Source organism: Astatotilapia calliptera, chromosome 17 (genome assembly GCF_900246225.1).
Source record: "Astatotilapia calliptera chromosome 17, fAstCal1.2, whole genome shotgun sequence".
Lineage (NCBI taxonomy): Eukaryota > Metazoa > Chordata > Actinopteri > Cichliformes > Cichlidae > Astatotilapia > Astatotilapia calliptera.
Genome location: NC_039318.1, coordinates 21,902,247 through 21,928,363, shown reverse-complemented (window position 1 = coordinate 21,928,363; position 26,117 = coordinate 21,902,247). Strand labels below are relative to the sequence as shown.

Here is a 26,117-nt window from a genome sequence, read left to right as displayed (position 1 = left end):
CCCACATGTTGGGGTAAATTTCTGCCAGCTTCTTCTCATGCAGGAAGGTCAAGAGTTCCATGTTTGTCATGTTCTTTGATGGCAATGGTGGGAAATTCTGCATTTCCATTGCAAGCTCTGTGCCATTAATGTCCGGCTGGCTGTCATGGGTCAGAGTAGTACTCAGTGTTTGGCACTGCTGTAGCAGCTCTTCTATTTGTAAGTTGTGGAAATTGAGGAGTACTCCAAACTTGTCATTCACCTCTCCAAGGTTCTGAAATCTCTCATCAAGTGAAGAGATGGCTGTATCCACTACCACATTAAAAAATGTGGTTTCCATTTTTTTTAAGGGCATCTTGTATGGGCTCATCTGGAGACTCATAACCGAAGTGCCTTTTGGTGGTTCTCAATCGCTTTTGTTTGAGTTCAGCCTCCACATTCATTTCTTCACACATCTCCTTTGCCGTTGTCTGTGCATCAGAAAATCCAGTGTTTCTGTAGCTGGTGAGGGAATCTTTGGTTTTCTTCAGCAAGTCGACAGCCACATCTAGCTGCATGGAGGGCGACTGCACCGCTTGATGCTGCTGCAAAACTGGTGGGTTGTGCTGCTGAGGTGGAGGCAACAGGAAGACCGCTTGATGCTGCTGCATCATGGCTGGGTTGTGCTGCTGATGCTGCATCACTGGTGGGTTGTGCTGCTGAAGTGGAGGCAGCAGCGGTAGATGTGGTAGATGGCCCAGGGGTGGGATTTAGAAACTTCAACAGTGCATCTGAAGAGAGGAGTATGTGACACCACTGAGTATTAAAGTCTAATAATAAAAACATATGATTCCAGGAATAAAATGAAATGATATAATATAAATGAAAAACCAAAGAGATATATGTATGATGTTAACTGATATGCAAATTAGATTAGATTCAATTTATTGTCATCATTACAGTGAAATGCTGAATAGCAGAATGCAAAGTAACAGTATAATATCATATGAGAATGTTATTTTATGATTATCTTTGACCGAATCACAGCAGTGCTCATATTAAAAAACAGCATTCCCTCTCATGTGATATTGCTTAACATTAATGATGTGCACTTTAACAACTAGGCTTAGAACTATAATATATACAGGGGTGGAAAAGTGACTATTACCTGCAGGGTAAACGTTAGCTAACCAGAAGGCAATAACAATGTAAACAAAAAACACCTGCTTAAAAGATGAATACAAATGAGGAATGGTGGGAAAGGTGGGAGTACTGTAATTACCTAACGTTACATTATTATTTTCCATAACAATTTAGCCCCCTCCACAATATTAACTGACGTTAAAACAGTTAACTAGCTATTTATTGATTAGCAATTAGCTAATCATGTAACATTAGCTTAATGCTAAAAATTTAGGTTACTATCACATTCAGACAAATAATTTCATGTAGGCTAACGTTACCTACCTCTGTCTTTTTCTCGTTTCTCCTCCTCTTCTTTTCTCTTTTTTCTTCCCTGGGCACCTGACAGTTTTGGCCGTTTTGACATCTTGTGTTGATTTTTTGATGTGGTGACGTCCAAAAGGAACCATGATACGGGAAGGGAGGGGGCGCACCGTGCTGGGAGGGGGGGCGTAATGTTGTAACAAATAATATTTCTATTAAATAAGCTTTACTTTGCATTTTAATTAACGTGGGATTATTTTTTGTATTTAGAAATAATAGTAAATAATAAAATGTGCCATTAATAATAGCACCAACTTTTTTTTTTTTTTCAACATTTGTGGCACTGGCGTGGCGCCCCCTGATGGACGGCGCCCTTAGCATTTGCCTATACGGCCTATGCCACGGGCCGGCCCTGATCTGAGGAGTACGAGCTTGTAAATGTATACTACTGTCATATCGAGTGCTGCTTGATAGGCAGACTCAGGGAAATGCTTAGAAATATAGCTTTATTTCTGAAACTCATAAGGTGGTTCTAGGAAGCAGATCTACCAAGAATACTATTACAATTGGAATGCTAGGAAGTCAGAACTTACTACACAAAAGGAAAACGGGGCACAAGGAAGACACACAGCACAAGGATATAGGGACCATGAGGAATAACACAACAAAGGGCAGAAGAAAACTGAGGACCAAAGTTTAGATGTGAGGTAAAGGCAAAGTGGAGACACGTGAGGGAAGACAGCTGAACAGAATCCAACTAATGAGCCGAAGAGAAGCAAAGCGGAACATAACACACACAGAATGAGAGACTATCAGAATACGTCAGGAATGCGGGAACAGAAATGCAGACTCAACACAAAGACAGAAAGGGAAACACGCAGAGACAAGGCTGACCTCATTCAGAGATCAATCCAACACCACACCAGGGCAGACTGGAAACAAAAGGGAACCAACAACAACTAAGGAACTGAGAACTAGAAACTTAGATAACACAACTCAGAAGTGCTGGGAAATAATACTGTAGTCAAAGGATGACACACAATATAGAACTAGAATGTAAATCACCGGGTACGACCCAGGAAACATGACAGGACTTAGAAGAAAATGGTCTGTGCACACAACTGGTCGCATAATAATAAGCTTCTTTTGATCTGCTGCCTCTGTTAAATGTACTGCATTACTGCAATATTCACACAAACTCAACATTTCCTTCATAATTAAAATTAAAGCCTTCATTTCAAAACTTACGTTATTTGAAGAAAAATGGCACAGGAGATTATCCACGGCTTTGATATTCACCCTCTGAAAACTGCTTACTAATTCTCACACACCAGGGAGGAAGTGAGGGAGAGACAGCAAGCATCATACAGGGAAGAACATGGAGAGGGAGAGGACAGCAGCTATGGGGAGAGCACGGAGATGTGGCTGATGAAGATGATCAGACAGACAGATGAAGGAGTGTCACAGTTTTAAACTTGGCACTACAGATCTGCTCTGACCCTGTGCGCCCTGCAGTCCCTGTTCACCAATCTGCAGACGAAGAGACGTAGCCATATACTCCATATGTACGTGAATAGGTCTCATCTGCTGCAGATTAAGCAGCTGTTTGCTAGGAAGTTCACAGTATCAGCGTATTTCTGTTTCCCGCCTCGTGGCCAAAGATTTATTTCAGGTCTAGCCGAGAAGGACTTAGTGACGGATTTATAAAAGAGTCGTGCACCTCGCACTGTTGATTCTACATTTCAGCAGGCTTGGCTTCATGGCTGACCCGCTGCTGGAGTGTTTGATAATACCATGTCAGACTGATTACTTCTGCCTGATGATACATGTAGATGCCCGGACTGATTAGTCACTGTCCCCACTGCCAAGCTTTAGCCGCAGCAGCCTCCGTCCTACTCTGCTTGTATGAAAGTCTAAGGATCCTTACTTAGTCACTGCTGGACCTAATGGGGCTCATCCCTATCAACAGAAAAACATAGAAGAACATCTGCATAGTTGAATCTAGTCTTGTGGACTAAATATAGAGGGATTACACCCAGTTTTAGTTTTCAAGGTTCCTTTGGATTGCAGCAGAACTGCAGGGTTGAAAGGGATTAAACGTGCAGTGCTAAGTTCTGCAAGTACACGAATAAGTGACAGAGAGGAAGATCGTGCAGAAGATAAAAGCCTAGAGGTGACAGACAGGCAGGGAAGTTCTCTTCCAAAGGGGAGAAGCATAAAAATGTTGGAAAATATAATTGTTGGCTCAGATTTGTAATGAAAGTGAGCAGGAGGGTGGCAGCTTTAATGGGAAGAGAGGGTGAATGTGAGGACAGGGAAGCAGAGGGAGATGAAAGGAGGGGTGTTTTTGGCTCGGCGGGGCACAGGCAGGGCTTAAAAGCGAGGAAATTTTCTGTGCCTGAGACATGTTTGAGTGTCAGGAAACGCAACGAAAGGAGAGTGAATATGAAGGTGATTACGGCTGAAAATGTTTGCTTTACTCCGAGACACTTCATTTCCTGCATCATGGAGGAATATAACGCACAAATTTAGCATGAATTGATGGCAAATATATGTAAAAATAAACACAAAAACAAAAAAAATGTGTGTGTGTTTTAGATTTATAATTTATAAGAACTTTGGACATCTTTAATTATGTTATTTAAGCTAAAATACCTAAAAAGAAAATAGTTTACAGACTTGTTCAAACTGGTGGCTCACGGCTTACTTTGATTAAAGTTGTTTGGAGAGGAAACATCAGACCTCCTCCTCCTCCTTCAATTGTTCCCTCTGGCTGTTTCATATCTACCTGACCGCGTCCATGTGGCGCCACATGAGAGGAAGGGGTGCTGTGCAGATACTGACTAAAATCACAGCAGTGTGTGTGTGTGTGTGTGTGTGTGTGTGTGAGTGTGTGTGTGTGTGTGTGTGTGTGTGTGTGTGTGTGTGTGTGTGTGTGTGTGTGTGAGTGAGTGAGTGAGAGAGAGAGAGAGAATAATGCTGTTTTCCAAGGAAGATTCAGAGATTTTATGAACTCATAAATCATATTTGTGGTGTATTATGTTGGGGAAAAGACTCATTTGAACAGAATGAGAATCCTCTGCTTCTTTTATGCTTTTATCAGGAGAGACGGATGCATCTGTTCTATATGTTCCATGGATATATCCCCTGCATTTCCTTTCTTTAGTGGTATAAAATGCTAAAAACAAAGGCGTGACTTGAAGGCTAATTGTGAAGCATTGTGGGCTGTCCATAAGTCAGGAAACATTTGGTAATTGTACTCAAAGTCTGACTACTACTTCCATGAAGTCATAAAACCTCTGCTGCATATACACTGCAAAAACTCAAACTCTTATCAAGTATATTTGTCTTGTTTCTAGTCAAAATTTCTCATCACACTTGAAATACAAGAAATCAGCTACAGAGTAACATTTCAGTGAGATATAGGAACTTGTGAAAAAGTCTTGAAAACATATTGTTTTATTTTATTGTTTTATTTTTTGTACCTTTTAACATTTCACAAAGTAAACTTGTTTTGTATTATGAACACATGTTTTTGTTGGCTGGTTAGAGTTGCATGGATCGCAGATTTATCTGTTTTTTGTGAATATAAGCTGCTGACTGGTGAGCTGAATTTTCAGCTTGGTACGTTAGTGTTCATCAGTTAATCATAAAACATATTTAGTGCTTATAACAAATATATTATGCTAAATAAAGACAGATTTTTCCACAATGTATATGATAGTAAGAGTTAGTAAACCTCTATTAAAGTCTCCCTCTGCAGTCTGTTGTTTCTTAGATTCAGCATTGAAACTGAATTTAAAACCAAACATAGATGACATTCTGTCGCCTCATCAACCACCAAGATCTCACTGCCTACAGACATTCAGTAACTCTCATTGGATAATGTTAATAAATATCTTTCACTAAATATGAACGTTTTCTACCTGTCCTTGTTTAAATTATGAAAGAAGTTATTATGCCTGAGAATCTCTAGAATGTCGAATACTTTCCACTAAACAGTTGTCTTCTACTTTGGTTAGTTTTTTTAACAACCATTTAAAAAACATATTTTGCTTTTGTTTTATTTTTTACTGCAATTCCTGTAGAGTAGCTTTTATAGTGTTAATTCAGTATGTGCTACAAAATAAAAGCCTTTCCTTTACATTAGGTTTGTGGGCATTTTATTTTGAATTGTTCCAATCATGGCACTTCAAAGGAACAGCGCATCACAGGAACAGCCTGTGATGTCACAGTGCACATTCTACTGGAAAACCCTATAAATAGGGGAGACGTTCAACCGACTTTAGTGGATCTCGGATGGCAGAAACACAAAGCAACCTGGTTGTTAAAACAAAGACAAGGCGGACGCAGAGAAACGCACACGCACACGCTGACGCATCTACAATGGCAGAAGCAAAAATAGAAATGGTCATCACACCAAAACCTGAGGTTGATAAAGCCGCACAACCAAATACTAAAAAGTCTCCTGTGGCACAACCACCAAAGGAAACGGTTGTGAAACCAAAGAAACAAAAAAAGCAAAAACAGAAAAGAGTGGCTGAAGAACCAAGAAGAGCAATTACTCGGGCATATGCCCGGGCTCTTCTTGAAGCTCAAAACAGCACGGCTGATGGAGCAAACCCAAAAAATGAAGAAATGCTCCCCATTTCAAATGCAAAGGAGGACATGGAGAGAGAGAGAAATGGGAAGAACCCCAGCAGACCAAACCCTGTGCCTAATGGAGGGACTTGGCAATATCAACCCATTCCCACATTTAGACCCCCGTTTAATCCCTGGCACGAGATTGCTGCTCTCAGACACCAACTGGAAGCCTCCCAATACCATCAGAACGACCTTTACGGTAAAATGGTAGGTGCAAACAAGAGGGCCTCTTATCACCAGCTTCAGGTGAACAAACTTCGTGAAGAAATTCACGAGAACGAGCAAAATCACGAGGAAACGATCAAAGGCCTCATAGAGCAGCTGGAAGAGGCTTCTAGTAATAAGCCCTATGACATCAGTGAGACAGACACTCTCGTGAGTGACAATGAAGCTATGGTCATATTGGATGAGGTGATTGCTACCCTGCAGGACCAAATCAGCCACCCTACCACAGAGCAGTGTGTGGAGTCTGCCACTCCAACCACAGAGGCTTCACACACTGACTCTGTAGGACTGAAGTCCTCTAAGGAGGCTGAATTTGAGCTCAAATGTAGGATTCAGCAAGAGCAGATTGAGATGCTCCAGAAACAGCTCCTAGCAGCTCAAAATCAGCTTGAAGAGCAGGCCGTTAAACATAGGCAGGAGCAGGAGACACTCAACCTGGAAATCAGTGACCTGAAATCCCAGCTCTGCCCCAACAAGGCCCTTCATGATTTGAAGCTAGAGTCTCTGGAGCGAGAGCTGAAAGGGGCCAAAGCTTCCTCACTTAAAATCCCACAGCAGCACAAAGAACAAAATTCCACTGCTGCAAATGAAATGCACAAATTTGAGCTTCCGAAAGAAAACGAGACTGGACAACAGGACAAGATGGAAAAAGAGGACTCACGGCCATCCACTGCAAGGTCTCTGCAGGAGCCTCAGAAAGAAAAAGACACCACAGAACAACAGAAGATAGAAAAAGAAGAGTCAGCTGCATTTTCTGTACAGGAATCTTTGCAAAGTGTACAAGACAAACAGAAAATGCTCAATGTCAAGGTGGCTGAACTCAAGACTGAAGTCAAGAGCCTGCCAGAGATTCCGCCAAGTAAGAAGAAGAACAAGAAGAAGCGGAACTGTGCGCGTCCCCAATTTCACATAATTGGTGTCAACATCAAGTCCTAAAAATCATATTTATATACAACTAAATTGTCAGTGAACATTTGAACCCCTCTCGGTCAAGACAGAAGGCCACCCCTTCCTGAGCCCGGTTCTGTCAGAGGTTTCTCCCTATTAAGAGGGAGTTTTTCCTCTCCACTGTCGCCAAGTGCTTGCTCATAGGGGATTTGGGGGCTTTTTTTTAACACCAACCACTGAAAAGTTCACTGACATCAAATTTAAGACTCAGCAAATATGGAAATGGATCATTCGTCATCAAGTGAGGAATCATCCATTTAAAACATGTTTGCTGAGTCATATTTAGTTGTATATAAATATGATTTCTGTCACACTAAGGCCAATCACAGACTAATTTGGACAATTGGTAAAAAATAAATAAATTGAAAAAATTGAAAAAAAGTAGTTGTGTCATTGTTTCGTGTAGATTTCAAATAACATGCCATTTTATGTCAACATATTTCTGTTACATTTGTAGTGCTCGTGGTTTTATATTCTTATGATCCTGTTTGTTTGATGAGTATATCCTTCTGCCTTGCTTCACATATTTACTGCTGCTTGGCTAGCTTTAGTCATGCTAGCATCAGCACGGGTAGAAACAGATACACATCAGAGACATCACATGTAGCTTGTGTTTATGTTCAGAGTGACATCTGATTTAAAAGCAGGCAGCAAAGCACTGAGCAGCATATCAGTCAGCACAGAAAACAAATGCCATAAATGTCATCAATTAGGCTGGAATAATTTGTTTCTGGTGGCTTCTATTGTAAGTGCTTTACATTTCAGCATGGCATCCTGTATGTGTCCTACACTGAGGACACTTGAAACTGGTCATTTTCTTAGAATGGAGCTAAAGATAAAAACAAAACCAAACCAAACTTTCATAAGAAATCTTTATTCTGCAGTAAGGGACATTAAAAACCTAATAATGTTATCATTAAAAATATTAAAATGTGAAGTAAGAGCAAAATGTATGTTTGATACATTTAGTCATGAGTATTTTACACTGTTATTATTCCTGTTAAGAGTATCTGGAATATGCACTCCTTACAGTGGCCATGTTACACCCTGCTCAAATGTAGGTAATGTTAGACATGAGTCTCCTGGAATTAGACCTCAGTACTGTTAAAGTTGAGTTACTGACCTTTTGCTGTGTCAATAAAAGTTCAAAAAATAAGAGTGCTTCTGATGTTTTGCTTTAAGATAAAGTCCCATATTTTTTTGTAGCTTTTTGAACAGATGGTGTCTTATTCTCAGCACTTTTTTCTAATTATTGTTCTCAGAGTTGAGATTTAATTCTTATATTTAACTCAATCGAGAAAGAAACCATTCAGTCTCTTTCCTTGTAATAAGTCAAATTTTCTTCATTTAAGCATAACATTTAGATACTTTTGTCTAGTTAAAAGGCATAGATTCATTTGCTAGTTTTAACAATTCTAGTCAAGCAACTTTTGCTCACCCCACTGGCAGATTTTTTTCTTCTTCTCAAAACAAGAAACTTTTGTCAGATTTAAGAATATTTGTCTTGTTTCTAGTCAAAATATCTCATCACACTTAAAATACGAGAAGTCAGCTACAGAGAATGTTTGTGTGTTTTCCTCTTCTGCCTTGGTATACTTGGAGAATTACTTTCTGTAATTGACAGTTCTGCACTTTCTAATCTACATCCTGCTCCGATTTGTAATCCACAATGAAACGGTGCTCTTAAGTAAGATCTGAAGACTTTGTGCCAATTAAAGACTCACAACAAATGTTCTCACTTTGCTAAATGCATAAAAGCTTGAAAAATGCTGTTTTGCGTTGTTGAACAACCTGTACTTGTGGCAGCTACTGCTTTACTGGACAGTGCAAATCTCTGGTAACAGTGAGTCACCAGTGCAGTTTGTGCTGCATAATAGACCTGTTGTAAAGATTCATTTTCAAATAAATCAAAAAAGGTTTCAGTGCCAGTGCAAAAACAAACACTGCTGTGGGAAATAACACCAGTCGATCAAAAGTTAGTCCCTAACTGTGTGTTTCTCATGATCAGTGGGGTCCAACTTTCATGGTCCTGGTTTCTTTTAATCTTTTTATATTTTGATTTCGCTTCATAGATCTTCATTCTTGTGTCCATATTTTCCCAGTGTCTTTTTCTTTGTCTCCTCTCTGATAGCTCCTTTGTCTACCTTATTTCTACTTCTCGTTTTATTTTGATAAAATGCTTTTTTCTTGTATGTCGTTTTGTACCCTGCCCTGATTGGTTTGACCCGTGTCTAAACAGCCTGACGTATATACAGTCCCATCTTTCCCCCTGTGAGATTGTTTTAAGCTTATTTCCCACACCTTATGCAAGCTTGTTGCCACCACATGGGAAAAAAAGCATTTCTGCCAGCCACAAGTCTTTTTGGTTTGGTGTGTTATTTCGTGATTCTGTTATTTACTCAGAAGGTTGAGTTTGGAAATGCTTCTGAGGCACAGAAAAGGAAAGTTGCTGGGAATTGCATTGCCAAGGCAAAGCATTTATAGGGACAGTGTGTGGAGTAAAGCAGACAATATTGTGAGTGATGTGAAGCATTCACTTGCCTCCTCTATCTATTCTTCCTTCTGTGAATTCCTATTTAGTTCTTCGATCCCTTGGACTTTGTGTTATTGGTTTTTAATTAAAAGCCAAATAAAGACTCACATATTTGTTCATTTCACCCACCTGTTGTGCACTGAGCTCAATAACGGATCAGTCCAAAATCTCCCATGTGTTTGCAGTAGGGTCGAGATTTGGTTAGAGCACACAAATCACATCATCCTCATCAAGCCTTTCTGTTACCATTTATTCCCGATGAATGTTATCCTGGAAGAGATCACGCTTATCAGTATAAAAAGGATTGGCTTCCCTCTAACATAAAAGACCAAAACTAGGATGTCTCTCAGAGCGTGACAGGGACAGCATATCTCCCCGCTGCAGGGGTCAAACACTTCTTTTTTAAAATGCCTTTAATTTGTCACCCATCTGTGCACAAGCAGCCATATAAATGCTGCATATCAATCACTGTGAAGGAAAATGTGTCCAACTTCATTGCTCCAGCTACTCAAGAGAAATCTGTGTGCATCTCCATCCTACTTAATAGATTCAGACTGAAATGAATCAATTAAACTTTAATCAGCGCTCAATTAAACTGTCTTCGCTCTCCCCTTATCCTCCTGACACCTTGGAGAAAAGATAAGTGATGCACACAGCAGTGGCCTGCAGCTTCCTGCCTCTGCTCGTCTGGATGTAGCCACATTCCCATCTGACAGTTATGAACACATTAGTTGTTCTACGTAACAGCGATACCAGACATTAGATGGGAATCATAGCTGTGAATTATTCAAGATCTTAATGAAATCCTCTCCACTTAATGTCTTTATTCCTGGAGCTCTGGGCGATATGGTATCAGTTAGTTGGCATGATACTCACATGCTTCATTTCTCTTTGGTGTTGAAAAATACATTTTTTGAAACATTATGTGATTTGAGAGTATATAAAAGTGTGTGTCTCTGTATGTCAGCGATATCTTTTGAGGAACAAAGGAAATGGAGAAGCAAATAGACGTTTCTTCCCACAGAGTCATGTTTGAGAGCTCTCAGTCTCCTCTGCGGAAAGTTTCCCTTCCTGTTTGACTCAGAGACGCAGCAATAATCAGGCCGAATCAGGACAGCTGTGTGTCACTTAACTCCCAGTTTCCTCTCTCGCTTTCTCCCTCCGTCTGTCACATTCTCATACGCTCATTGTATGACGGAGGTTACACGATAGTGAGGTATGGGAACTGATATTAGCTCTGACGTCAATTTTACTGGCATTGAAGTAATGGGCATTAACGCTGGAGGCGTTTATACAGGGATCGAGTGACATACTGTGCTAGCATTAACGTCAGTCAAGTCACCAGTGTGGTACAGGGTTGAAAACCAAATTTCAAAACAATGACAAGACTATCAGGATGTGCTGCTCTTCTCTGGTAGAGCATACCAGAATTGCTATACCAGGGGTATTAAACTAAAATTTGAGGAGGTCCAGTTGGAGAAAATCTTCTCAAGCAGAGGTCCGGGACATCATAATGTCTAACTTACGTTATGATTGTGATAGAGAAGCAACCTTTTTTTTTTTTTTTCATTTATATCTGAACGTATGAACAATAGACTGTCAAATCAATGAAAATACAAGTTAAAACATTTCAACAAAATTTATTGTTAACACTGAAACACACAGTAGGCCTACATTAGAAATAGGGCTGCTGTTTAAAATGAATTAGAGAAAATAAATAAAATGGCTAAATTGTGCATCTTAAAACAAAGTGCTTAATTTCAGAAAAAAAAAGTTTCCCTTTTTCTTTACATTTTACATCTCGACTAAACAGTCTCAATACATTTTCAACAGATAACCTCAAAACATTTTAACAATTTTACAGTTTCTCTTTCTTTCACCCCCTTATATTCCACGTCCCAACTTTCTGTTGTTCAGTGAGAGAACTGAGCTTTAGTTCGCTCTACTAGAATTTTAAATCTGGGCTGGAATGGTGTCAGGGCCATTCTCATACACATGTGTAAGTGCTCATTGGTGATCCTGGAACGATATTTAGTTTTTATTATGTTCATTGTGGAGAAAGCTGCCTCACAGCTGTATGTGGAGCCAAACATGGTCAAGATGTACAGGGCTACTTTCCTCAGATTTGGGAAAGCTGTCTCAGAGACCAATTGGGGCCAGAAAGTGGCAGGTTCAGTTCTTCCAAACTGCTCTTTCAGGGCCACATCTGCTTGGAGATCAATTAGTTGCATTTGAAGAGGCCCAGCATTTGCCCACTTGAAGTGCTGTGTGACTTCCTTTGAGAACCCTCTGACATCAGTGATGGCAAATGGGTTCTTTATGAACATGGTGAGCTGCTGTCCAAAGCTGAAGCTATCAAAACGTTTGCTGAAGTTTTCAATCAGCTTATCAACAAAGTCAACAAAAGAGGACACATCTCTCTGTCCCTGAACCTGTTCCTTCACTGTTGGGAAGTGTGCATAGTCTCCTTGCAGGTCTTCTTTGAACACTTCAAGTTTCCTCTGAAAGCAGCGGACAGCTGTCATCAGTTCACAAATTGAATTGTCCTTGCCCTGCAGCTTCAAATTCAGTTCATTCAGGTGTGAAGTGATATCAACCAAAAAGGCCACAATATCCATGTTTTTCCCATCATTTAAAAAGAGAGAAAAGTTTGTTGCTTTTTGACTTTCCAGCTCTTCCAAGAAAGCTGCTACTTCACTTCTGATGGACCAAAATCGCTCCAATGCCCTGCCTTTGCTAAGCCATCTCACATTGTTGTGAAGCAGAAGATCATCAGCGTGTGCATCAACTTCTCTGAGAAATTCCCTGAGCATGTAATGCTGACAAGAAGAAGATGCCCTGAGAAAATTAATCATTTTCATCATTGTTTTCATCACCTCAGCATACTCGTCTGACAGGGTGGAGCATAACACTGACTGATGAATAATGCAATGATAAGAGATTAGCTCGGGATTGTCCTCTTTCATTCTTGCTACAGCTCCTTTCTCTCTCCCCATCATAGCAGGGGCTCCATCTGTGGTTATTGAAACCACTTGGTTTGGCTCTATTCCTCGCTTTGTTAACATTTCCTTAATGGCCAGGTAAATATCCTCTCCTCTTGTAGTGCTGTGAAGGGAAGTTACACCTAGCAGGTCTTCACAGAACTCTTTCTTATCATTGTTGAAGAACCTTACATAAACTAACAGCTGAGCATTGTCAGACACATCAGTGGACTCATCTACAGCCAAGCCTACACATGGTGTCTTATGAATAGCTTCTTCCAGCTGGGATAGCACATCCTGAGCTAATAATTCACTTCTCTTTGTGGCTGTTGATGCTGACATAGGTATTTGCTTTATTTTGTCATGAAGCTCTTCTTTTTGTTTACCCTCAAGTAATGTTTCTGCTACTGCACTCATGCACTCTTTGACAACACCTGCAAAGGGCTTTTTGTGTTGACCTAAAATCCAAGCAACTCTGAGGGAACATTCATGAGCACGTTGTTGGGCGGTGAAAGAACTGGTTAAGATCCTTGTGGACTGATCATATTGGGCTCTGAGACTGCTAATTTTCTGGGACCTGAGTTCAGACTTGGGTGGGTATGATTGTTCAAAAGCTTTGTGCTTTGTCTCATAGTGGCGTTTGACATTGCCACTTTTAATCAGTGCCACGGTTTCTGAACATATGAGACACACTGGCTTGCTGCTTGCGGCCGGAAGAATGAACATATATGCGTCAGTCCATTCAGTCTTGAAAGTTCTATTTTCGGTGTCTACTTTTCTCTTTTTTGAAAGCGCCATAGTTGTTTTACCTCTTGTGACTCCCGCTCACGTCTTGTCTCACTGTATCGTTAATCGTCTCGCTTGTCATTCACCTCTCACCGTCTCTTTCCTCTGTCTGTCTGTGTCTGCACTCAGCGTTGCGATCGCCTTGAATGCGCAGATGTGATTGGCTAACTAGTGTCACGTGGGTGGCTTAACTCGCACACAATTGGTTTGTATGTTCCTTGGTCTAATACAATGTAAGGTTACCGCTTGAAATTGAATCGCCCCGTCAAAATTAAATATAATTTAATATTTTGTTAACTATAGGTCCGGGTCCATATAGGATGGCGACTGGGTCCGGACTCGGACCCCGGTCCGCCTGTTAGTGACCCCTGTGCTATACCATCCTCATCCGCTTTGTCCGGGGCCGGGTCGCGGGGGTAGCAGCCTAAGCAAAGAGGCCCAGACCTCCCTCTCCCCAGCCACCTCCTCCAGCTTATCCGGGGGAATACCAAGGCGTTCCCAGGCCAGCCGAGAGATATAATCTCTCCAGCGTGTCCTGGGTCTGCCCCGGGGCCTCCTCCCGGTGGGACATGCCTGGAACACCTCACCCAGGAGGCGCCCAGGGGGCATCCTTGTCAGATGCCCGAACCACCTCAGCTGGCTCCTTTCTATGTGGAGCAGCAGCTGCTCTACTCTGAGCCCCTCCCGGATGGCCGAACTTCTCACCCTCTCTCTAAGGGAGAGGCCAGCCATCCTTCGGAGGAAGCTCATTTCTGCCGCTTGTATCCGCGATCTCGTTCTTTCGGTCACTACCCACAGCTCGTGGCCATAGGTGAGGGTAGGGACGTAGACCGACCGGTAAATTGAGAATTGCTATACCAGAAAAGCTAAATGATTCTTAGTAAAATACATTAACCAACTAACATTTAACATTTTGTGTGGCCTTCTTTGGCCTTGATAACAGCAGTTTTTATCAGCATTTCAATAGTTTCTATTTTGATATTAAACTCTAGATACTTTCTAGCTGTTCCCAAAGGCTTGGGTCATTATATATTATAATTGGGTCATTGTCTTGTTGGTAAATGAACCCAAGACCAATTGGGTTCTGTCATGGCTGGGTCTGTGACCCAGCATTTTGAGTTCATTATATATTGTGTATTTCTGTTTTTAGTATGGGAAAATGTTAAGTTGCTTTTGCATTGTCAGTTAGAACTTGAGTCTTTGTGTTTTGTCATTTATTGTTTGGGTTAAGCTCATCTAGCTCTCTTAAACCCCTAAGTTGTTCAGCCTTAGTTCTGTTTATTGGATCTCCTCATTTCTCCTTCCACTGGATCTTAGTCTCATTTGCCCTTTGTGTTCCATGTCTCATGTTGTCATCCCATGTTGTTTGGTCTGTCTCATCATGTTTCCTGTTTTATTTTGAAAGAGTCCTCTGTTCTTTGTTCATTGTATTTAGTTTCACTTCCCCTGTCCTGTCATTAGTTTCATGTGTGTCAGCTGTGCTCCCATGTGTGGCCACTTCCCTTGATCATCCCTTATGTGTATTTAGTCTCTGTGTTTCATTCAGTCTGTGTCACGTCATCTGTGTAACCTTCCCAGTGATGCCTCGTCATAGTCGGCACAGTTCTCACAGTCATAGAATTAGTTCTTGAAGTTTCATAGCTTTATCTCAGTTTCATGGGTTTTTCTTAGTCTGTTTTCCAGTTTAGTTGTCTTGCCTGCACTCGTCTTAGCTTTTGTTTTTGCCTTCTGTCATCAGCCATAATAAAGGCTCGCCTTTTGTTAAGTCATGTCACGTCTCCTTGCCTTTGTCTGCTCTTGGCCTGCTCTAACTAACACACCAGCGCACCGCGCTGTGACAGGTTCAGGGCACGAGGGATTTCATGTTGCAGTAAGATGTTGTGGTAGACCTTCGTTTTCATGATAGTGTTGATTTTCTTGTATTGTGTTGACGTGGCAGTTTTCAGTGGGAGTTGCATCTTTTTTATATTGCTTCTTGTGACAATGATTAAATGCCCTTGAGTTATTGGGGGTGAATAAGTACTAACAGTGGGTAAACTAATGAATATCATTCAGCTGAAGCACACGTAACACCGAGCTGACTGTTGCTGTGGAAAGTAGAATAGAGACATATTCTTATTCTCAGTTTATCACGTACTGTAGATGGGTCAGATTCTCTTGGCATCACACATTTTATTATTTTGACATGTAGGGTGGTTCTCCACAAGTATTAAAAAGCAAATTCAAAGTCTCCGTAAGAAAGTATGACGGTGACAATGATCACAGGACTTCCACCCACAGGACAGGAGTTTCTGACCTGTCTAGCACAACAATATTTCAACTTTTTGAGTTCCTGTGTGGTTAGGGACCAAAACTATGTGGTTAGGTATATTAAATGATATGGTTTGGTTCAAAATACACAAAATACATGGTAAACTTTCACCTTCTGCTGCAACTTTTTCATCTTTACTTAGTCTTTACTACAGTTACAATAGTTATAAAGCAAGAAGGGATTTAACTGTAATGTAATCTATTTTAGATGTGAAGACCCTTATGTTAAAGAGTTGCACTGAAGCACTGCCCAGTGAAATAAAATGTGATGCCAATGGATCCTGACTAACTACAATATGCAATGAGTTGAAAGCAACCTTATATTTCTGGTTTGAGCTGAAATGATCATTCTATGTTTGTTGCAGTTAAAAGCATTGTACCCTTTCTTAGTAGTGTAGTTTTGCCATTTAGGCATATCTTAAGCCAATCCACAAGCTTTTCCTAACCGATGATGAAAGATACATTCGATGAATGCTCTGGAATGTATCTCTCTGCTGCCTCTGCAGTCCGGATGGTTGTTCTTCTGAACGGCCATCCGAACCAAAAAGGTGAGAAGGAAAAATTAAAAAATGAGTATTAAATCCAAAAGTCCAAAGGCAATGTAAACCAGGTTCCTTTACCTGATACACCCAGGACTTATCCTACCTCCTAATGTGGACTTTAAATCTGATCACTGATCACAGATTCAAATCTGATCACATTTAACAACCAGAAAACGTTAGGGAAAACCTCAAAAGGCATCTGACATAGCTGTAATATGTAATCGTAGGATTGCACAGGAAATTACTTCTCCAGAATCCTGTAATTACCGACTGTGGCCACAGAGGCCCCTGTTTCCACTTTCCGCACAAGCTATGTAGTGATGCTTCAAATGTGAAAATTATGACCCTATCTTCTTTAATTCCTCTCACGTTTCACTTCTGATCCCTTCAGGGTTTCAGCCAATGACTGCCTTAGCTAGCTAGCTAAGGATGTTAATTTATTGATTAGCTTAGAAATCCCATATTTAACTTAACATAAAAGTGCAGCAGTACCTCAGGCCCTTGTACTGGTTAGTCCAGTTTGCTAGAGAACAACTCACACTCTCAGTTTGAAACAGACAGCTGTGATCTCCTTCAGTGACCCTACTCTGTCTGGAAATGCTGAATAAAAATGTGCAAGTTTTTCCATTACTGCAGCTGCCACTCATCATGAAGCTATACCCCAATTTTAGAGCACCAAGTTACTAATTAAAAACAAACTGAGAGGAAAAATGACCCCTTGAACCCAAATCAATGTGATGACTGATGTAAATGCCAGTAGGCATCTTTAAAAGGGGCAGGGTTCATGACCTTTACTGCAGCCAGTCACCAGGGGGCGATAGACATTTTGGGCGAGCTGTCAGGTTGCGCATGGTTTCTACAGACAATGGTTTCAAGAGAATACTCTGAGCCCAGTTTTTACTCATTCTTGAGAACAGCCTAATCTCATGTGAACATAATTTAAACATTCCACAACTACCAGCGGAATACTAGAACTTTACGACCACATCGGCTAAACATTCCAGAGCGGCTGCATCATTTTCTGACCTCAGTCAGTTCCTGAAAAGCCTCACTGGAACCTGCTTCACCCAAGCAATCCAAAGACTCACCTCCAGTAAACAGCGCAGACTGTTATCAGTGTACCGGAGGTTTCTGGTACATCAGAGGTTAAAGTTATACCCCAGCTGAGATGGAGGCAGGAAGTGAAGCAGGAAGACCAGTGCTCGAGGGGGAAGAGAACAATGGCATCTTGTGATTAACAGCAGAAATTATGTAAATATTTGCTTCCTTGACACAAAAATAAGTTTTGCATCATTTTATGATATGAAACTCTGGGGTTTACATGCTGGAGTTTTAAAAAAATGATGTAACCTGACTCTGGTTTGGAAACATAACTGGATTTGTAGCTCTATTACTCACTTATTAAAAGTCAAAGGAGATATTTAGATAAAGACGGAGTGTATGCGTGTGTCCATGTGGATACATTTGAGGTTTTCCTGCAGTAAATCGAAACACTTCCTTAACCTGTTTTTCTGTTACAGTCTTGCAAGTGTCACAAGGTTGGACATATCCATTAGGTCTGCTCTTAATGGTATTTAAAGGCTTGTGAGCTTGTAGATAAAGCTTGCCCTGAATCAAATGAATTCGAAAGTACAAACAGGCCACCAATCTGTGCCTAATTAAATGTCACAATTAACTCTGCCTGCTATCTCTTTTTCACACAAATGGATTTTGTATGTCAATACTCAGGGGAAGTGGAGTGGAAGTGCATCAGGATTGATTCATCCTGAAGCTATACAATGACGACCCCAAGATGCACGTGCACGCTCGTGGAAATAAGGCGATGTGATTTGTTTGGAACACATTGCACCTCAGTACGGGGGCTCGTGGCCTGCAGGCTGCCTCAGTGCCAGGTGCTGTGTTCTCCCCTGCAGGCTGAATCACCGAACCTCACGGCGTCCAACCTGTCAGCACACACACTTGTCACGGTGATTAACAGCCCGCTGACTCACCCAGCATCCTCATAAACTAGGCTTCAGGTCCATGTGCGCATAAGGGAGAAGAAAGTGATAAAGAATGACAGAAGAGTGGGACGCCGGAAGGATACTGGTGTGTTTTTCACCAGATTGGAGGTCCAGGGCGAGGTCGAGTGCCAGCCAGAGGACTTACATTGCAGGGATTAATTCTTAATGTCCGCTTTGACAGAAAACTATCAGTAGGCTCAGATCACATGACAAGGCCACGGATCATCCTAATTGGTTTCTTTATCAGTGGGGCCAGACTGGAGCTGCTGTGCCTTTAAATCATTCATGAATCAATCCCAAGACCTTTGAGGAGTAATTCATCTAACCGGTGTCATGTCTATCACATTATCCATGTGACTGTGTTTCCACTAGGTGTAAACAAGAACTTTGGCAAAACACAGGTCATGTTAAAGGTGGCAAATTCACAAAGGGTAAGAATATCCTGCACTGGAAACTTCTATTAGTGTGAAAGGACCGAGCAGCATAGAAACTTATTTTTTCTGATAATTTTACACTCATATGCAATCAGTCTCTCACAATGTAATGTATTCTACAAGTACATTACCAGCGATAACTCAAATACGCTTCACATGCACTATTAATAAAGTCTGTTTGGTCATTTGAAGAATATTTGCATAGATTTGTAGGGTTTCCATACGGAACGGAGGCTCAGATGGGTTATTTCAACCATTTTATGTAAAACACTAAATCAGACACATGCTATTAGTCACAGCAGAGGAGTTTTCTATATTTTCAAACAGATCTGGAGAGGATTCATTCTGACGTCAGTTTTACTGGCAAGAAAAAGAAAAGATTAATCCCATCAATCTAACAGCTCAACCCTAATTTCTACCTTGACAGGGTTAATCATTTGAATATACAGTGCATTAATTATTGAAGTTAGTGTCGCTGTGGTGCTGGTCTGGATTATATACTGTATACAGTATATATACAGAACTCACATTGTAATCTTCCTATGAAGATTGATGATGAATATTGACTGATGAATATGTGGCAGATCTGCTGCATATTGTGCATTAAACTGCATCGGTATATTGTTGTTATGCTTATATTTAGAATAAAGCCCCCTTATCGTCCTGTCAAAATTATGTTTTATGTAGATTTTCCTACTGTGGATTGTTGCTCTCTGTCATGGGTTTCACATATTTATCTGCTGAAGGAGGAAAGTTTATCTGAGCTCACCATAAAATTTGTTTACAAGCATATTTGTCACATAGACATATAAATGATCAAAAACACTATGTTGATATCATAAAAATGATACATTTTAAGGAAAAAAATCTTTATCATTTAATGTGACACCGAAATGGGTTCTCAAGTTGCTGCAACTGTGAGTACGACTTCAAAAGGGACAAAATCCCTCGAATTAGCTGATTTGCCATGAGAAAGCACTTGGTGACACTGGGGAGCAAGAACTCCTTTGTAACGGGAAGAGATCTCCAACAGAAGCAGGCTCAGGGAAGGACACTAATCTACTGGATGTGGTTGGATGATTAGGAGGAAGTCCTGATGATTTTGAGTCATGTGACCACTCTCATGCTCAATAGCCGGTTGACAACATCTCCAACGAATAAGGGAAAGTCTGAAGGATTTTAACTATTTATGTTTTAAAAAAGGCTTCATCAAACATTTGTGCCCTGCAGCCTGTTTGTAACTTGATGACCCATGGCCTAGTTTTCCTGGGCCAGAATTTCCATTAGATAAAGGAGCCCAGAATAAGAGGAAAACTTTTCTTTATTTCCTTTTGGGACTGTGTTATGCTTGATATTAATTATGATTAAATATTGATAAAGATATTGTTGAGAGTAAAAAAAAAAGAGCCAGCAGATCTCACTGGTAGACCAAGGAGGCCCACTGTTTCGGATTATAAATTAATAAGAGTGGGAGTATTCGATATGCCTCCCAGCCCCTCCCTCTGTGTAAAAATGTGGGCGGGGCGTAGTTACACGCTGTGTGTCCACTGCTCGCCGGTTTTAGGAAGATTATCGCGGCGGGCTGGTTAGGAGAGGGGACCACACCGTTGCTTGTAGCCGTTGGTCGGCCTCCAGCAGCAGCATCAAGTGGACGAGGGAACCCCGATGGCATGTGGTTCACAGACGGTGTTAACGGTTAATTTTCACACGGAGAGAAACGGCACAGGGGAGCCAGTGTGAGCCCGAAGATTATGTCCGGAGCTGGCTCTGCTGCTGGGGAGAAAAGTTTGGAAGTAGGGATACGCTCAAATCAGCGGCGGTAAAATGGTAAATATGTCCTTTCTGCTAATACGAAATCAGTTAGCGAGCTAACGTCTGTGAAACTGTCGGTTTTGCTGTCTGACCGCCTAAATCTCCACCCCAGAGTTTATAAGTTATTTATAACCGTCGAGTTTCTGTCACTGGGATGAATTGGCGTTCCTCCTCTTTCCAACAGCTGTCAGTCAGCTTTTCGCCGACTAGTCCCGTCATGTATTGTGTTCACGTGCCTTGTCACACTTCATTTAGAAAATCCAGTTTTTCCCCTGCTTGTTGGAATTTGTGTGTATCCTGTACATAAACAAAATATTTACACACTCATTATTTAACATTTGGAGCTTTTCTTGAATTCGGCACTAGTCTGATACTTTAATCGATTATTTTCCGAAATGTTTACCTTTTTAAAAAATTGATTATTGATCATATTGACGATATGTTAGGGAGCGTTAAATTGACAGATTTCTTAATGGAGTTTGGTTCAGATGAACGGAGCTTATTGTAATAAAATTTTAAAGCAATTTTGACTCCACTACGGGATGTTTTTATTGATCCAGACATGATGCATACCAGTGGGAAAACTAGTCTGTCAATTTTCCGTTTTTTATGGCTATTTGATAAACACAAATGTATTTTATGCTTGAGTAGATGAAACCTTTCGTTTATTGTAGGGGTGTCAAACTCACATACAGTTCAATTTGTACTCAAATAGGTCCATACTAGTTAAAGCCCTACATAATAACTTGTGTAAAAAAGATACATTCCTGTTTTTGTTTTTTGTTTTTGATTTAAACTATCACCAGGATCTAAAGAAACTACTGTCAAAATATCTGTATATGTCTTATAGAGAGATCAGCTAAATTGGAAGCTGAAGTTTTTATTTATTTTATCCATTGTTTTGATGGCCTCTTATGAATTCATACTTATGAATTTAAATTGAAACACATCTGTACCAGCGTTTCCTGAGCTGGAACTGGTAGCGTGGGATTCTAAATCATACTCAATAAACCCACAAAGATTTTCAGAAGCATTCAGCATGCATTGGATTTCTTCATGTTGCTTTTAAAGTTTTAAGTCTTGTAGCTACACACAACTGTCTTGAAGTCTGCTGGGTGAAGCTATAGGCCTATAATTATCAAGACTGCCTGCTTTTACCAGCTTTTACCTTTAATAATCATCACAATCTGGCAATAAGGCGTGCGCCAAACTGCTGGAAAAACAAAAAGGAAAGCAGTTAAGCAGAAATAGGATCTAACCCACATGCTTTCTTTTCTCTGCATTATAGCCTAAAACATCTCATGCAATGTAATACTCCCTGAGTCTTTACCCTTAATGTTATCTACCCTATCCAAAAGCCAAAACTGTAAAACCTTTCTAAAAAATCTGGCCCAGCTGGAAAACTCAGTCACTAGAGAGTCACACGGTAGATTTTTGCGGAATATGATGAAAGTCAGTACAGCTTCAATGTAGACTCGTAATAAGTGTGTGAATATGGAAGAAAGGAGATTCTCTGAGCCTTTTTTTTCATGTTCTTCTCCATTATTTATGAGTCTGATATGAAGCCTGTAGCCCCTAAAGAGACAGGAAAGGCAGGTGATTAATACTCAAAACAGCATCTGATCTGAAATCAGTCACTTTAAGGGTTATTGGGGTTATTAGAGGGGAATTTGGGATTATCGCTGTTAAATAAAATATGTTCACATGTTCTTCACATCAATCGTCAGTTATTTTGATCAATAGTGAGATCTTGATTATTTGACATGATTACTCACAAACTTTGGAAAAGAAGAAGAAACCTATCTGTTCAGTTAGGTTGATTTCTGTTTTCCGCAACCTGGAGGCCGAAAGAGAGAATGATTGAACTGTAACTGTTTAATCAGGTTAGTCTTGTTTCAATAGTTACTGGAAACCTTACTGAAATTAAAATTGGACTAGCAGCAAAGTCGGAACAACAGAAGGTAATATTCTGTAGTTCTACCCGAGCAAGCCTCGGGTAGAACTACCTGAGATGTCATCAATCTGTCTCACTAATATACATTCATTGAGTCGGCTGTAATTACATGGTCATGGCAATTATTAGTGCACAGTAAAAAGTCACAGAATCTTCACTTATAGTATTTTAAATCTTTATTATTCAAGCAGCTTGTCTGAGATGTAAAAATACTTTTAATTTTCCATCCTTTTGCAGGAAATTAGTGCATTTTTCTTTAAATATTAAAGTGGCTGCACCGAACCCTTCGGCAGCTCAATTCTAGCCTCCAAACTGTGGGATTGACACCCCTGTTTTAAGTTCTTTCAGCATTGTTTTATTATCTGGACACATAATGTTGACAGTTTTTAAAGGAATAGGATAGCGTATACATGCCCACAGACGAAGTTAGTGGTGGAGCAGGTTTGTCAGGTCTGTCTGCAGTTTTACTGATTTCAGGTAAAGTCATTACGTGTTGCCATTATATACAAATTTCGTGGTGTAGATAAGAACCTAAACGGAAATTATTGTTGTTCGGAAGTGCATTTAAATTCCTCAATGACAGGGGCATCCTGTCAGAGGGAGGGTAAAATGACCATACAGTGCCGTGCTGACTTGATTGCAGTGCTAATCCTCCTAATCCTTAACCTGTGACTACATGTCATGACATGAAAAAACATTCCTCCATGATTCAGTTTGTGAAGTCCTTTACAAAAACATCAAGCTGACTTGTATGCTAAGATCTGTGTGACAGCCATAGACTGTATGTGAAAGCTGGTTGTGGCCACAATGACTACACCCACCCTGCATTTGAAGCCTCAAAGTCATTGTCGCCATGTTATTGACAATATTTAGATGTGTGGTTTGAATGCAACCGAATACCTTCGTACCATTTCATAGCTTGTGTTTGGGTTTAGCACAGTCTGAAAGAAGGGTTTGTTTTAAGATGCTTTGCTTATGAGTTAGGATTTGGGAAGATCAGATTTATAAATATTTTTCCAACTTTGCCAAATGATTTCCATACACATTGAAAAAGCTCGATTGAACAGCAGCTAAGAGAGCAAGATCATTTGCCGAGCATTTAACTGGTCTTGTTGTCTGTGCAGAAAGTAAATACACCTTGCAGGTCTGCTAGAATGTGGCAGATGGGTTTAATTTAAATGTAGTGTGAGTAGAATTTGTGTAGTGAGTATTTTTGGTAGACAGTCTAACAAGATGACTGAGTACTCACCAAAACTGACGCTCAGACTTCTTGGTGACTTGTACCTCACAGAAGAGTTTTTTGTGAGATCACTCTCCTGCAGATGCTGGTTGGCTATGGCTTGCTCTGCTGATACAACCTTGCTAGTATCCAAATGGATGAGAATGGATTAAAAAAATTCACTCACAGTAGAGTAGTTATGAAGGAGGGCTCAATGCAAACAGGTCAAAGCAAATTTTTTTTGTAGAGGGCTGTAAACATGTTTTGTCCTGCTCTAAAGTTAAACATTGTAAAATCGGAGTGTTTGGTGATTGCCTTGCTTTGTTTTTCGGCCCCACAAAGTTGCCACTTGTTAACATAAAATGAGTTTCTTCGCCTTTTATACAGCCATGACTTTCACAGGTGTAGAGGCGACACTGTTTTCTTATTCAGTTTGGTTTAATTTGATTGGTTAAAGAGCTAAAAAATGGTAACACCATTTTTTTTTCTTATTTGGGGGCCAGCTGACACCCATATACACAACTGTGGAGCTCGTCTCTGTGGTACACCGGTACACCGAGGCATTTTTCAGCCCATGACACCTTTCGTGAGCTGTTCAGCGACCGGAGGCAAGCCGCCACATCCTCGCTTGTTATCCTATATTTGACAACACTCGGGGGATACTTGTGGTCGACTGAGGATCTTTCCAGCGATGCCTCACATCCAGCCTGGCGCAGACATAGTTTACAGCCTTTCCCTAAGGCTCCTTAACAGGTTATATTCATTCACTTTCCTCAAGCACATTTTTCCACTTAGTAGCTGAAGAGTATAGTGTCTGAACACTGAAGCTTGCACAATTTCCCTCAATAACACCTTTCCTTCTTCGCCTGCGTCACTAGTATTTGCACAGATAATTTTGTCTTTTCGACTTTTTGTTTTTAGATTTAAATATTTCTTTATTCTTTGGTCACTTGACTTAAATTTTTGGATTTATCTTTTCACAGTTTAACGTCTAACTGTAATACAGCAAGAAGAAAAAGCACAGAGGTTTATGATTATTGCATCAAGTAGCTTTTGCTCACAAGATCACTTTCAAAGGGAGATATTTCTTCCTCTTCATGTTGGACGTTTGTGTCTTTGATCCAGAGGAAGGGGATAAGGTGTGTTTCCTTCTCCGAGCTCCTGACAGTATTCCCTGTAGGCAGCGTTTGTTTACAAGTCTTCTTTTTCTCGTGTCTGCAAAGAGAAGGGGATTGTCTTCCTCAAGGTTTAACTCCACATTTTTTGGCACAGGCACAGCAGGTATTTATTTACTATTGCTAAAAATATGACAGGTCTGCCAACAGTTAAATCAAGTTTGTTCATGCATTTGGTTTATTTTGGTTTGGAAATGCGTCATGCGTAGACCTTTCCCTTGAGTGCTGGATGACTGCACACCAAAGAAAAGATAGTTTACGCCAGATTTAATGATAAATATATCCTTTTTAACACGCAGTTTTTTCTTCATTTAAATGTTTCCAGTCATTCTCAAGACTTGTACATATTCCTTGGAGTACAGTTTTTATTTTTTAAGTCTTAAATCTGATGGACAGAAATCAGGTCAAGGGAGCAACCAATGTTTACGTTTAATATTTACCATTGTAGCCTATAATTTGTTGGTTTGACCTAAAAAAAGATAGCAGGAAATGGTTTATAGAATACAATAAGTCAATCATATTTTCTAATAGTTGAAGAAATGATGAAATTATGATTATTTAGTGACTGAAATGGGCAATTTTAATAAAAAAGTAACTTTTATTTAATCAGTTTAATCAAAATGTATTCTCCAGGGACCAACTAACCAATTAATCAGCTAATGGTTGCGTCATTTATCACAGACACCTAGCAAGCATTTTCTTTTTTTACTTGGCTATACTATCTTTGGCTTTAGGACTACATCTATTCATCTTCCACTTATCGCAGTGGGATCATGGTTAAATCAGCATAAGCAGGATATTAATTTTCCCAGTTCTTCCTGAGTAAGATATATTAACCCTTGTCCCAGTTCTGGGTCTGCTCTGGGGTCTTCTCCCAGGTGGATGTGCCTCAGAAACCTCCAAAGGAAGTCTCTCTGGGGGCATCCTAATCAGATGGCCGAAGCACCTCAGCTGATTTATTCTGATGCTAGGGAGCAATGGCTCCAGTCCAAGCTCCCTGTGGATGACTAAACTCTTCACCTTATCACAGAGCCAAGCAATCTCATTCTTTCGGTCACTGCCCACAGCTCATGACCGTAGGAGAGGGCTGGAATGTAGATGAACCTTTAAATCGAATGCTTTCACCTCAACTGTCTGGTCCAGTAGC

The 26,117-nt window shown here is 40.4% G+C and overlaps 1 protein-coding gene across 4 annotated transcripts in view; it reads left to right on the top strand.

Moving 5' to 3' along the window:
* Nucleotides 1-26,117, top strand: part of tmcc3 (transmembrane and coiled-coil domain family 3) — an 85,711-nt gene that overhangs the window by 29,540 nt on the left and 30,054 nt on the right. Inside the window, exon 1 of one of the 4 annotated variants that reach the window (XM_026147556.1) lies at nt 20,153-20,637. The exons of the other annotated variants lie outside the window; for them this stretch is intronic. Within the exon in view, the coding sequence (XP_026003341.1) occupies nt 20,635-20,637 (3 nt within the window). The 5' untranslated portion in view covers nt 20,153-20,634. Of the gene's footprint in view, nt 1-20,152; nt 20,638-26,117 lie in introns of those variants that run through there. 4 annotated transcript variants of the gene reach the window in all.